The sequence below is a fragment of the Poecile atricapillus genome, chromosome Z (assembly GCF_030490865.1).
Source record: "Poecile atricapillus isolate bPoeAtr1 chromosome Z, bPoeAtr1.hap1, whole genome shotgun sequence".
Classification (NCBI taxonomy): Eukaryota; Metazoa; Chordata; class Aves; order Passeriformes; family Paridae; genus Poecile; species Poecile atricapillus.
In genome coordinates, this window is record NC_081289.1 from 27,514,354 (window position 1) to 27,529,412 (window position 15,059).

Here is a 15,059-nt window from a genome sequence, read left to right on the forward strand (position 1 = left end):
ACGTTCCGCTGTCATTGGCTGAGGCTCGGAGCCGCGCGCAACGCGTGAGATCCTTCCGCCCTTCTCTACCCCACTGCAGCCAATCCGCGCGGAGGGGAGGGGCGTCTGTCCCGGGGGGCGGGACCCGGCTCATTCTCTCTCTCGCCATTGGTCAGAATTGTTACGGGGGCGTGGCGATCTGGCGAGCGGCGGTTGGCTGAGCGTGAGTGAGGCCGTGCGGCGCGAGCCCCGCGTCTGGCGCGAGCTCTCCGGGCCCCTCCGGCGGCGGCGCCGCGTGAGCCATGGCGGGGTGGGGGTCGTTCTACCGGGGAGAGGGGCTGGAGGAGGAGGAGGAGGAGCAGCAGCAGGAAGAGGAGGAAGGGGCTGAGGCGGTCGGTAAGTGCCCCCCACTCCTTCATGGAAGGCGGCTCGGGGCCCGCTGCCTGCTTTCGAGGCTCCACGGGCGGAGGGGCCGCGTCTAAAACTGTTTCCCCCTCCACGTTCCGTAGCTGAGCAGAGGTTTTCGGGCCGGGACAGCCTCATCTTCTTGGTGGATGCCTCCAAGGCCATGTTCGAGTCCGATGGGGACTCAGAGACTCCTTTCGACATGACCATCCAGGTAGGGATGGATAAAATGCTGATTGCTAAGGCAAGACTTTCACACTCCTTACTGAAAATTGTTTTCTTCTAATTCTAAAATCTGCGTACGTTTTTTTTTTAGTGCATCCGGAATGTGTATACCAGCAAAATTATCAGCAGTGACAGGGACCTGTTAAGTGTTGTGTTCTATGGTACAGAAAACAACAAGAACTCGGCAGATTTCAAGCACGTTTATGTTCTCCAGGAGCTGGACAATCCAGGTAAAGTGGTATGAAGGTTGTGTAAAATGATGGAGTAAGGAAATTGGTAGTAGCATTGTCAATAACTAATCTCTCTAAAATGAGAGATCTATCAGATAAGTTCTTGTTAGTGAAATCCACTGTTAGTGGTGGGGCTAGATTTAGATATTTATTGAAAGCTTAGAAACTTCATGAGGGCCTAGCATTTTCTCTTAGAGTTGGTTCAGATCCTTTTCAATGCCTTTTCTAAAATTTTAATGTGGTGGCTTCACTTGCTGTCTGCTAAACCGCAACAGAACTCTTGAATGTCTGTCAGAAAAGTGTATGTCCATGCTAAGGTGCCATGGATGCCAGCTGATGGAGAATATCACAGAATAGCTGAGGTTGGATGGGCTTTTGGAGGTCATCTTGTCCAGCCCTCCTGCTCAAGCAGTGTCAGCTAGAAAAGGTGGTTCAATATGGTAGCCTGTTTGCGGTGTTCCATCTCTTATTTCCATAGTAAGTTCTGCAATTCTTGAATTCCTTTCTTTCATTTTCTTAAGATTACATACCATCTGCTTGATAACAAGTGCTGGTTGCTGAATTGGAAAGGCAGTAGGAGAAGTGCAAAGAATACATGGTAGTGGTGACAGATTGTCTGACAGTTGAGAGTCTTCTGGGGGAATTTTGTCTACAACTTTTAATAGCAGCCTTTATCTCTGAGGACGTTTGATTTAATTTTCTTTACTGGGGGTGTAGGTTTAACAACACAGGGGCTTCTGAAAGATTTGTGCCTCGTCCTATTTTCAGAATTTATTACAATGGAGACCTGACAGTACTGCCTTAGGTTCTTCTCCTTTTTCTGGCAGACAGTGCGTTATAGGTCTCGCTTTTCCGTTTTCCTCCTCTTCCCTGCTCATCCATTCTCCCATGTTAGAGGCAGTAGCATTGCCATGCAGATAAAACCAGCGCAGGTGAAAGGTGGGTGTTGTTCTGATGCCTTGTGAGGCTAGACAGTGTGAAAGGAATAAAGGAGGTATTTATTAAAAGGCCTTCAAAGGATATACCAGGATATACCTTGGGCACTACAAGAGCCTGGCTGAGGCCACACCCAAGATGGACCCCAAGTCACAAGTTTTCACACTTCTGTAAGTTTTGTTCCATTTACATATTTGGGTTAATTGTCCAGTTACAGCTTCAGGTTATGAAATCCCATCCTCTCAGATTGCTCTCCTCAATTCACTGTAGTTTGTACTTACTGGGCCTGAAGCTGGAACAGTGTCCTTGGTTCTCAGGCTGGAAAAGGATTGATTTGTCCAACTCCCCTGTGAAGAGAACTTGCTAGCACTTTATATGGAGTTCAGAGTTACATACCAATGCAGTATGGAATCTGGAAAATACAAAAGCTAAAACTTAAGGCATTAGTTCAAAAGGAACAGAATTGTGTATTTGCTGCCCCTGGAGAGCAGTGTGCCCTGGAGAAGGAAGAGATGCTATAGGTGGTTATTCAGGAATACATAATTATGAACATACACATTAAAGGACAGATGAGGAGATGAAAATAAGGTAGTAAAGGGAGAGGAAAACATTTTCAAATGAGATTTTGTAAGTGCTATAGAGTTTAAGTGAAGGACAAAGGAAGAAGCTCTGCAGAATGCAGTGGCTGAAAAATGAAAGTTTGTCTCCTGTTGTAGAGTGACAGAAGAAAACAGGACCTGCTGTGAGACAGGTGGGAAAAGGAGTTCTAGCTGGGGTGAAGTAATCCTCAGAGCTGCAACAAGGCTGTGGACACCTGATCTTCGTGGTGATCTGTGGGCTTCATCTCACCTCTGGGTGGATTCTCTCTGACATGAGGGGTGAGGAAGGAGGAGGAGGAGCTTTCCACCTTCCCAGCATGCTGTGGAGATGCAGGACTCATTTCAGGCTCCTCTCTTCTCTGTGGTGGTCCAGCAGTCTGCTGTGCCTCTGCAGCAGGTGCAGTTTGCTGCCTTTGCTGCTGAGCACTTGGCATTCAGTGGAGAGGGTTTGCAATACTTGGATCCCTGTCTGCTTCCCTTCTCCACAGAAAGAGCCTACATTGGTGCCAGGGCATTTTGTGTCCTCTTGGCCCTAGCAGGTGATTTCAGTGGTAACTGGCTTGTGACATTGCAGATGTTAGGCCATGCTGGACAGTTTTCTCAGCCAGGTGTTGGAAGGACGCTGCTTGGGAGGTGCTTGGGGACATTCCTTGGGCGTCAGCTGCAAGGGACCCCTTGTGCATACTTAGAAGAGCTTGTGGTACTTCTTTCAGCATTTCTAATGCACGTGAGTGCTGTTGCCCCTCCAGGTGCGAAACGTGTTCTGGAGCTGGACCAGTACAGGGGAGATGAAGGACGAGCACTTTTCCGGGAGAACTTTGGCCACAACACTGCCTACTCACTGGGTGAAGCGCTCTGGGCCTGCTCAAATCTCTTCAGTGATGTCCGAGTCAGGCTGAGCCATAAGAGGATCATGCTCTTCACCAATGAGGATAACCCTCATGCCAATGACAGTGCTAAAGCCAAGCTGGCCAGGACCAGAGCTGGTGATCTCAGAGACACAGGTCGTTATTTCCCCTTTTAATTTTAGACACAATAAATGTGACACATCTTTGCAGCAGATGTTAACTGCATTACTAGTTTGTGATGGAAAGAGATGTAAAATCATCGGTACTGGGGAAGGTTTCTGAAAGTTTCTAAACTAGAAATTTGGTATCTAATCTAAATTAGAATACATGTTTTCTGATCTGGTATCCAGTAGCTAGCACTTGTTTTCTAGGATCTCTTTCTAGTTTCTAAATGGGCACATGAGGGGGCGAAGAAAATAAGCTTTTTCTTGTTATTGTACCATTTTCCAGGAAGGGAATAGTAGTAACTCCAAGTTAACACAAAAGGAAAATTACTTTAATGGTTCATTTTGAATTAGCTGAAGGACATCAGCCTGAGCTCAGAGAGTAGACAGCATTAGTTCAATTATGTAGCTGAGGTAACCAGTGCTTTTGGGATTCAGATGTCCTGGATCTAGAAGCTGTGAGGCTTCCTTAATCCATTAGCCTCTATAACTATGGGAAAGGGGATTTTCTGACTTGTTACTCCCCTCTATGCCTGAGGTAATATTATGTTTTATAGGAGCTTATCAGAGTCATTTCATATTCAGTGCTGTCCAGATTCTTAATTAGAGAGGAAACATTTTCTGTTCTGCATTATTTTGACTGAAATGAAAGAATGTGTTTTGCCTCTTGCCCTAGAATCACCCCTTTCTCTAGAATATTTCACATCTGGTACAGATGACATTTTGAAGCTTATTCTTACTTAAATTATTTGTGTAGATAGAGAAATCTGAGAGTGCTGAGATACATGCTGATGCAAGAAAAAAGTTCCTGATCCTGCTCCTATCTCTTCATTGTTTCTAGGTATCATCTTGGACCTTATGCACTTGAAGAAGCCTGGAGGGTTTGATATCTCTTTGTTCTACAGGGATATTATAAATGTAGCAGAGGATGAGGACCTTGGGATCCAGCCTAAAGAGTCAGAGAAACTGGAACATCTCATGAGGAAAGTACGAGCAAAGGAGACAAAGAAACGGGCTTTAGTCAGGTTTGTACTTGGTTATGATACATCATTCAGTGGAGGCACCTGATGTTATTTTCAGACTGCATCTCACTTTCCTCTTCTGGAATGACTGGTCTTTAAAGGCATGAGTGCTTACATTCCTCAATCTTAATTCTTTAGTCCAAGACTGCTGTTTCTTCTGTAGTTTCCAAGGATATTTGTGGATGAGAAGAGCAGAGTGAACCTCTTTTTTCCCCCTGTGTGATATCTCCTGTATTGAGCTTGGCCAGAAATCATAGTTTGTTAAAATATTACGTAATTGCCACGTACTTACCTAAAAAGCTGCAACATAAAAAATAGTTCGTAGTGAAATCTTATTGAAATTAGGCTTTTCTTGCCAATACTAACTTAAGAAAATTCATCTGAATGTGAATTCTAGGTTTTTTGGCCTGTTATTAAATAATTGTCTGTTGCCAGCCTGTCTAGGCACTTGGCATGAATTCACACAGCCTTGATATATCTAATCTCCTACTAAAAGATTAGAGATGCTTAAGAAAGATTACAGGGATCTTGACAAAGCAGATAGAAAGTATTTTTGGAACCACATGATCCATAACAGTTGCTTTTTTAGGGAGTGAGTCCATAGCAGAATGATGTGGAAGCACTGTAAGGGAATGAACTTCAAAGCCTAATGTTTTTTTTCCAATAAATATTTATAAAGGGTCCCAACCTGAGCTGTTGTTACTGACATTCTTTCTCCTGCTCACAGCTTTCTTTTCTGGGAATGTTCCTCAAGTTTTCTGATAGCTGGGGAGGAAGAATTCCGTACCAGTGATACCTTTTACAAGAGAGAAAGTAGCATTTGTAGTAACTCACTGTTCGGCTCTCATAACTTGAAGATTACCTCTGTTTTTAAAATTTACATCTAATTTTTTCTCTAACGTCTGATTTATGTGTTTTCTTAAATCTTGGTATTTTTGTCTTAGTGGGTTGTTTGGGGGAGAATTTTGCCTTCTGCACAAAAAACAATGAAAATTCATATAGACATTACAATAAGCATAGTTGGGGGTACCCAAATGGGGACTTGTCCTGTGGTCTGTTTGAGCATAGCTGCCCTTCAGTGAAAAAAAGGGTCAAAGAAATATGATAAATTACTTGTGTTTAGATAACTTTTATCACCAGAAATGATGATATTGCAAGAATATTTTTATGCAAGTGAGATTATGGCTCAAGTGATAGTAGGTTTCCAAAGATATATGTGATTTTGGGGGAGGAGAACAGGAGAAGGTCAGAGGAAATAACTTACATGAGGAGGTGATTTTCTTCTGCAGTGATGATTTTTCAGGAATCTCAAGTCTGTTTCTGCTTTTTCACACAGGCTAAATCTGCATCTGAGCAACAATGTGGCGCTTTCTGTTGGTGTTTACAGCCTTATTCAAAAAGCTCATAAACCATATCCGGTGAAGCTTTATCGGGAAACCAATGAACCAGTTAAAACCAAAACAAGGATGTTCAGTGGAAAAACAGGCAGCTTGCTCCTACCCAGTGACACTAAAAGGACTCAGGTAATATATTGATTATGTGCCTGCTTTGTCTTGTGTCTGTGATGTGTGAGGGAGATGCCAATTCCCTTGCTGCTTTTGTTTGTATTGCACTTTCAAGATGAGATCCAGAAATATTTGCATCTGTATGCACCTGGGATCAGGCTGGTCGTGTTGTGAGCTCTGCAGAGTGAGAGTGGGTTGTCTCCCTGACTTGACTGTCATGGGAAGGCATAGCTGCTGGTGGAAGTGCTGTCAGGAACACAGGTAATTTCTTTCTGTAAGGCAGAACGAGGTTGTCAGAGCCTGACCTTGTGTGACCCTGTGCCATTGCCACTGCCATCGGCTTTTGATTAATTAGGAATGGGTTTGCTCCCCTTTCTTAAACATTCAACACAGGGGAGTTGGAGCTGTTTTCCAAACAAAAGGCATGATACCTTTGGAGGTTTCTGTATACATATTTCTTTGTTTTGCATTCCTGCTTGATAGTTTGGCTGATGTAAGTTGAGTGTCGTGTTCTGATCAGGCATAGCTTTATTTCAAAACAAGTTATGTAGTTGCTAGATGTACTGTCACATGTGTGCTTTGTGTCTTCTTCCACGTTAATAGCTCTTAAAGTTGTTGTCTTAAAATGAAATATTAAGTCTATTTATAGTGGATATTAGTTTCTTAAAGTGAACAATAGGAGAGAAAGAGCTAAGCATTAAGCCCTGATGTCTACCTTCAGTAGCTGGACTGTAATATGGTTTTGATTTTGTGATGCGTGAGTGGTGCTACAGAAACATTGTTTCTCAGTCGCTATTTCTGTCAGGAGTAGGTAGCTGGCTTGCATCTGCTGAAGCAAGTTTACAATTGGACAGGACCTCTGAAAAAGCCTGGTCCAACCCACCCCAGAGCAAGACTCACAAAACCAGATCAGGTTTATTTTGGGACAGCTCTGAAGAACTCCAGAGATGAGATGTGACAGCCTCTCTGTATCAGGGCTTAGACATTTTCTTAGAAAAGTGCATTTTGCTTATGTTCAGGTAGAATTACCCTTGGGATAATGGTCACAGCATCACTTGCCATTTCGGTGTGTGCTACTCATGAGGGTTTACACTGTCTTGTCTATAACCTTCTTTTCAGTAGTGGAACACAGCAATTGCATCTTCTTCCTGCACTTCCTGCTCTGTCCTGCCTCCTGGTCCCCATTTTTTTTTTATGCTGGCTGCTCTTCCCTGGTTTAGACATATGGAAAACGACAGATTGTGCTGGAGAAAGAGGAGACAGAAGAAATAAAGCGGTTTGATTCTCCGGGTTTGTTTCTGATTGGCTTCAAACCACTTTCAATGCTAAAACAGCACCACCATATCAGGCCCTCCCAGTTCATTTATCCTGAGGAGTCCATGGTGAGAGGTAAGTAAAGAAGTCAAGAGAAGATTTACCACCTTGCATTAGTGTAACCAGCTGATTCATCCTGTGTTTGAGTGGGGATCATTGGGTGTAAAAGCTCTAACTTAAAAACTTGCTAATGTTAAGAAGAACTGAATTAACTATTATTGCCCCTCTCAGCTGCAGATACTTCTTGTTTCCTTCTATAGCAGAAGAGCCAATTGTGCTTCATGTTTATCCATCATGACAAGCAGCTAATTAAACCATGTAGATATAGTCACAAAGTACTTGTTTTACCCATTCATGAAAGTGGAGGATCTTAGTACCTGACAAGAAGGCAAAGATGGTTAAAAAAGCCCAAACAAACTAACAACCAATGACAAAAGAAAAAAAACCTTAAACCCAAACCAGCGGAGATAAGGCAAGGACATTTAGAACTGCTTATATTTGCCTTTTTATATGTATATATATATCTCTGTTTGTTTATAAATATATTCCAAGCTGCAATAGTAAGAAAAAACCTTTAGCTCCTCATTCTAGCAGTGGATAAAGAGGGCTGAGTTATGACCAAAGGCTTTGCAGTGTCTGACTAAAGAAGACTCCTTACACTTGCTTCTCTAACTGCAGTTTCCTGACACTTTATATGTCAGTCTTTCCCTGACCACCACAATACACCTGAGGCAAATGCGTAGAAATAGACTTTGTAGATAAAATTTCATGGAATTCCATTGCTCAGATGATAGCGATTTCACTTCTTCTACCAGAAGTGAAATTCTCACTGCTGGTCAGAAGAGACTCACTGACATTGTCCATTTTGAGTCTTCCCCCTTCCAAAATTTGCTTTTTACCTCCACAATAATGCAAGCATTTCAAAGAAGTCAGAGGTTTTGCAACTGTAACATCTAGGGTTATATTCTGGAACAAAGGAGTAAAGGTGTCAGTCTGACCAATCCACTCTTTCCTTTGCAGGGAGCACAACGCTGTTTAATGCCCTATTGATGAAATGCTTGGAGAGGGAGAAGATGATGCTGTGCAGATACACCCCTCGCCGGAATGTCCCTCCTCGCTTTGTGGCCCTGGTTCCCCAGGAGGAAGAGCTGGATGAGCTGAAAGTGCAGACAGCCCCTCCAGGTATGGGAAGAGATGCCACCTTTCCCTGCATGATTGGATGTAGTTAAGTGTAATGGTGTCTTGTATTGTGGGAAAATATTCTTAGTGCTACCTCCCTTAACACTGGGGAAAATGCTTTCCAACATTCCTTTTCTTCAGTTTTGTCAATGTAAACATCTGATGCTGAATCTATTTTTAAAGCCCCAGTTGCATCAGTGCTTGCTCAAGTATGACCTGGCTGGAGTGTTTTCCCTGTCTTGTGCCTCTTTTTAGCAGATTCAAATAACTGATGTAGAAATTAAGTCTTTTTGTCCTATTTGAAAACTAGACAGAATGTCTTTTCCTGAATTATATTGTATCCTTGAATACATTGTAAAATATTAAATAAATAATCTCACATATAGTGAGCCTCATACCCAGTAAGACATGGGAGAGGTGGACTAGTTGATGTCTTGCATAAAAAGCAAATCACTGGTATCCAAGTCTTAGCTATGAATTTAGTCTGAATGTCTTTCACAAAGCCATTAGTCATATTGGTTACAAATACTGAGGTTGGGAGTGTCAGGCTGTAGGCACTTGGAAGTATTATGGATTGCTATTGCTAACAACAAAACAGGGAGCTAGTTTGGAGTCATCAGACTTAGACCAAACCATCTTGGTTTTTCCCATAAATTATTTTGAGACCATACTTCTGTGTAACTGTTGTCTTCCTCCCTCTCTTCTGTATAGGTTTCCACATGATTTTTCTACCCTACGCAGATGACAAACGTAATGTTGGTTTTACAGAAAACGTGCCAGCCAGCCAAGGGCAGGTAGACAAAATGAAGGAAATCATTCAGAAACTGCGGTTCAAATACAGGTACCTGGAGATAAAAAGGGTGCAGGGGGTGGCATGGGGAAGAAAGCACAGCCATTGCTTGCTCTGTTGCACACATTGTTCAGCTGTGGTGTTCCTGAGATGAGATTTGATGTATTTTGATAGAAATTGCTTCTCTTTGCAGTAGCTTTGTCCAAACTTTATTCTTAATCATTCTGGATACCCAGGCACCACAATGCTTTATGTAGCACGTTCTGGAGTTCTTTGTAGAATTGCTCTTGTTCTCTGGGCTGTTGTCATTTGTTGCAGAGGTATCACATTGTATTGTGGTTCTGCCACTCTAACAGCAGATCAGACCCAGATCATTTAAATTAGAGCACTTCAGAATGAAGAGTTAGGCCTCTCTTTTCATTATAGCTGGGATAAATGCTACAAAGTACTTTCATGGGAGATTTTTCTCTTAGATATGTGGAAGCCACCATAACTGTTATTAAAGTGTAATGCTACTATCTCCTTTTGCCTCATACAACTTTCTAACTCTCACACAGCATTCTTATGTGGTTGATACATGGCAGGATAGTGATTCAGCAAGTATATTGAAAAGAGGAAAAGCAGTTCTGTTGCGATGGACTGCTGTGTGGGAAAGAGGGAAGTTTTATTCTGAAATAAGTTGGTGGTAGGTCTTAAGTGTTTTGTCTGCCTTCTTGGCAACATGCACTGACATTTTTGGGGTTTCTTGACAGGCCTGACAGCTTTGAGAACCCAGTTTTGCAGCAGCACTTCAGGAATTTGGAGGCTTTGGCACTGGATATGATGGAACCAGAACAAATTGAGGATCTTACAAGTGAGAACTACTGGTGGATATGAAGGGAGGCAGGGTAGGGGACTCGTGGCTTTGTTATAAGTCAGATATGTTCTACTACAAACCCAAATGTCTTTTGAGAAATATTTCAGTTGTGTGCAGTTTCACTACAGGATTCTAGATGTGTCCATTCTGAAATATGGAAACCTTATTTTCTGTTGCTGCCAATTCTAAGGTAAAGAAAAAATTGCTCACTTTACCATCCAAAATTAAAATTGAATCACTTTTTCCTATGGTGAGAACTGTTTTCTTTGAAAATCCTCTCTTCAAGATTCTCATTAATATTTCAGTGTGATAAATGGACAGAATCAAGATAATTATTCTGCTGGGGGCAGTGCTGCCACCTGGTGACTGTGAGAGTTTATATATAACTGTCTTGTATAATCAGAGTGGGTCAGGAGGGAAGGGACCACAGTGGGTCATCTGGTCCAACCTCCCTGCTCAACCAGGGTTATCCTACAGCACATTGCACTGGGTTAGTTCCAGGTAGTTCTTCAATTATTTCTCCAGTGAGGGATACTTTACCCACTCTGTGGGTGACCTGTTTCAGTGCTCAGTCACCTTCTCAGTAAAGTTCTTCCTCATGTTCAGATGGCTCTTCTGTGCTTCAGTTTCTACCTATTGGCTCTTGTCCTGTTGCTTGGCACCACCAGGAGCCTGGCACTATGCTCTTGACACCCTCCCTTCAGATACTTAGGTGCATTGATGAGGTTCCCCTCTTAGTCATCTCTTCTGGAGGCTGAACAGGCCCAGTTCCTTCAGACTTCCCTCATAAGGAAGATGTTCCAGTACTTTAATTATTTTTGTTGTCCTCTGCTGGACCCATTTCAGAAGCTCCATGTTTCTCTTGTACTGGGGAGCCCAGAACTGGACGCAGAATTCCAGATGTCCAAACTCTTGATATTACCAAGAGCTGTAAATTTCTCATTTGGGAGTATTGTAACACAAGTATTTGCATTTTTGCATGCTTGCAGGACACTTGCAGACTAGTTATTACAAAAGCACAGTTGTGTCTGGTGGTGGTACTGAAAAACAGTCAGACTTGTTAGCTAGCACCAATGCAGCTTTAAGAAGCAGGTGTTCTTTATTACAGTGCTGAATGCATGAGGGATATCTCCACCAAAATTGTGCATCTCTAGTACAGAAAAAACTGTTTTTGTAGGTTTTCCCAGAAGAAACATATATGTGGTAATAATTTCCCCAACAATCATTAACATGTGCTAGTTCTCCTTTGTGCACATGTTCTTCTGTCCCAGGGGTCTCTCTGGTGGTTGTAGACTCTCAAGTTACAGCTGAGTGCTCGATGAACTGGTGCTACTTCCCAACATAGAGCGGAGTTGGCATACCTAGAATGGTTCATATTTTTTGAGTCCCTTCTTGGGGAATGTTTAACATGATACTACAAAATAAAGTATTGTGTGGTTCCATACCCTAATGGTTTTATAGAATGAGCATTGTATATTTCCCACTGGGTGAACTGATAGTCTACACAAGGCCATCCCTGTTGTCAGATGAACTTTCTTGTGATCACACTGTTCCTGAGAGGGCAAATCTTTATCTTTTGCCAGTGCCAAAGTCTGAACAGATGAGCCACAGACTGGGCAACCTGGTGGACGAGTTTAAGCAGCTGGTTTATCCCCCTGACTACAATCCTGATGAGAAGGGTGTAAAGCGAAAACAAGGTAAGTAACAGTGGTGCAGATACAAAACATAATGTCTGTATTCTCTGTTCAGAAGGTTCTGTGTTTTCAGTTTGTCTCATAGTTTAAAGAAGCTGCTTGTGCAGTAACTCTGCCCATCTCCACAATGAAGTATTATATCCAGTATTGATTCTTAGAGAGTAGGGAATATTGTGGTATCCAGTTGGGGACTTGCTGGAGCGACAAACTGCAGAGTGAAGTATAGGAAGTAATGTGGGTAAATGACTGCAGAAGATGTATATATAATTTTAGCAACTTTCTGTTTTATGACAGAATAATAAAAGCACTCATGCTTTCAGTTTGTCTTGGTGAGGGAGCAAACTTATGCATGGGCTGTTTAGCAAGTCCAAGATGGGCATCTTAAGGGCTAAATATGAAAGTAATGCTGAAGTCCATGTGTAATTCGGGAGTCTATGAAAGACTGCATAAAGTGAGTGTCAGCTGAACTCTGTGTGGAATCATTGCATTCTGCTGTCTCAATGAGAATCCCTTTAAAGTTTCATTTGAAGGGTGATGTTTTTATCAGAACACAAAGTTTCATACTTTGTGAATCAGTTAAGATCATTCCTATCAATGAAATACTGCTTGACTTACATATTGACATCTGTTTCTTAAAAGAAAACATGGAAACTAGGTCTGTGAGTATGTGGCTGTTAGAGCATGCTGTTTTAATGCTAATGACCATTAACTATGGTATGTATAAGAAACATTGATATCTTTCTAATTTTTAAAGTCTTAGTCATTTGATCTAAAATGTATCTTTGTAGCTTCTGACGGTAAAACTGAGAAGAGGCCCAAGGCAGAAGTCTCAGAAGATGAGCTGCGGAGTCATGTGCAAAAGGGCACTCTAGGCAAGCTCACTGTAACTGTCCTGAAGGATGCGTGTAGGTTTCTGGGGTTGAGGTGTGGAAGCAAGAAGCAGGAGCTCATGGATGCTTTAACTGAATACTTTAATGGGCGCTAAACTGGAGAGGAAGGCCCTGGTTTACTTCAGTCTGCTTAGAATTTTGATTGTCTTGTGTGGGTGCTGTATCTGTTTAATTTTGCAATGAAAGCGACTAAATATTGCTCTTTCTAGCATGGAGAAACTTTCTACTGAGTTGTGAAACATCTCTGCTATCTTGGTTTGAAAAGACAGGTGTCTACTAAGGAAGGCAGGAGCCTTCCTTGAAATGGAAAAATGTAAACCTCCCTCCCTCTGAATGATTACAGTTTTGAAATTAAGGGGCTCTCAGGGAAAGATACGGGAATAGATAAATAAATAAATAAAACTGATTTACTAGAAAAATCAAAATAAAAATGCAGCAGTACAAGAAATCCTCTGACAGAGTCGGAATACAAGCTGACACCCTGTTGGTCAGTGTTGGTATCAGTCTGATTCAGTGGTGGCTGCAGTCCTCCGGGAGTGACACATGTGGATCTGTTTGAAGCAGTGATCCTGCAGAAGGGTGTAGTTTTCCTCTAAAGGTCCAGTGGTGGTGTAGATGGGTCCAGTCTTCTGGGAATCCAGAAGAGAAAGGTTGACTGCAGTGTTCTAAGTCTCAGATTCTATCCAGGTAGGAATGCTTGGCTTCTCCCCTGGGTGGAGCATCTCACAATGGGATGATGTAATTTTATCAGTCATACAGTGACTGACTCAACGGCCCATTAACAGAAGATATCCCTCTGGAGGGAGGATAAAGAACACTGCCCCACCTGGTTTTAACAGATGGTAATAGAATATATACTTTTGTTTGCATCTTGCATTGCAGCTTAAGACATCTGCAAAGTTGGATTCTGTTGACAGTAGCTAAAGGCAGAACTGAATTCCTTCTGAACTCAGGTCACCCACTGCACATGGACAGAGTTGTGCCTTGCTGGTTTCTTAATAAAGTTACACCTCTTCCTTTGCAACACTGACTGTGCCATGTGTGCATCATGAGGACAGCAGAACTCACTTCAGTGTTAGAAAACACAGTGATCTGTGTTAATGGCATCACATGAAATCAAGCAGCAGGTTAAGTCTGTGTCCTAACAAAGGGTATAAATATGTATTACTCTCCAAGACAGTCAGTATCAGTACTAGTAATCAAGTTGGGTTCTTTTCCGCCATCACCATTACAAATATTACCAGAACTTAAAAGAAAAAAATCATTACTGGGAAGCAGTATTCAATCCCTTGGGCAGAAAGCTGGCACTTAACAAATCTATACACACAGGTCTTCAATTTTTAAATGGTAATAGCAAAAGCTGGTTTAAAAATGGAAAACAAATTGTGTTTCCTGAAAGGCTACAAGCATTTATCCCAATTAAATTACTGAGATGGCATAGAGCTTCACTACCTCTCTACATGAATATGAGTCAGACTATTGTGCAGGCTTCCGTACTCAAATCTGTGCTTTAAAAATCGAAGAATAGAAAGTTATGGAGAGAGACCTTGTTACATACAGTATTTTTACTTTTTTGGTCATAAAGGCTACAGCTGGGTGTTTTGGGTTTTAGACTTCCATCCCTGGCATGCCCCCCCCATCTGTCTTGCAGTGCAAGATGACTAAAATCAATAAAGAGTTGCTTTTGCTTTAGGAAGTTACTAATCATTTAGTGATACTCTAACTTTCTACGGGACACAAACATGGGATACCTGAAGTGTCCCTTTTGGTCTGCATCATGTTTTTAGCATCCAGAGATATGTGTGCCTCACAAACTGTCCTGTGACCAGTCTATAGTGTGGCAGGTGTAGTGGAGCCGGCTGTGACCACCCTTCTGGCACTGTGACTGTCCTAGCTGTGCCAGCATGCTGCTCACTTCTACCTCCACAGTTCCTTCAGAGAGCAGCTAGCCTGCATTGAGCTCTGCAGTACTGAAACTACATTACCTGTTACACTCCTAATCAGCCCGGACTAGTTATTTGTAAAATATTTGCCTAAGCACTCACTTTAAGATTTTTTTGCTCTTGGGCAATGAAGTTACTGTAAATGCTTGTCTTAGCAAGGCTTGAAGAGTGGAATAGTGAGATTATCCTGTCTGTAATTCCATGAATTGAATTCTGCTAAGACCCTTGTTAACATCTCTCTTGGCTTGCTAACCCTCAGGCACACAGTTCCAAGCTTTGTATGATTGTGGCATGTTTGTTGTAGGTTGTTAGATTTGCCTCCTGGCTTTTTTTTTTTTTTTTTTTTTTCCTTTTTAATAGCAGGTTATCACACTAAGCAGAAGTTTAAAAGAGATGGCAATGGAATGCTTCAGAGCAGAAAAAGACAGTTTTGCTTGCTCAAGTATCCTTTATTTCTGCTCCTTGTGTGCTTTTTCTTAC

The 15,059-nt window shown here is 42.2% G+C and overlaps 1 protein-coding gene across 2 annotated transcripts; it reads left to right on the forward strand.

Annotated features, from left to right (window-relative positions):
* The first annotated feature begins 202 nt into the window (after positions 1–202).
* Positions 203–13,686, forward strand: LOC131592730 (X-ray repair cross-complementing protein 5-like). Of its 2 annotated transcripts, XM_058864458.1 has the most exons (12): positions 203–375; positions 489–598; positions 701–839; positions 3,124–3,378; positions 4,228–4,411; positions 5,745–5,931; positions 7,134–7,302; positions 8,248–8,409; positions 9,118–9,247; positions 9,949–10,049; positions 11,636–11,749; positions 12,535–13,686. In XM_058864458.1, the coding sequence occupies exons 1-12, from the start codon at positions 282–284 to the stop codon at positions 12,729–12,731; spliced, it is 1,842 nt and encodes a 613-aa protein (XP_058720441.1). In that variant the 5' UTR covers positions 203–281; the 3' UTR covers positions 12,732–13,686. The 2 variants fall into 2 exon arrangements, with proteins under 2 accessions (XP_058720441.1, XP_058720442.1); XM_058864459.1 differs by lacking the exon at positions 12,535–13,686 and having other exon boundaries at positions 9,949–10,083.
* The last annotated feature ends 1,373 nt before the right edge of the window (positions 13,687–15,059 follow it).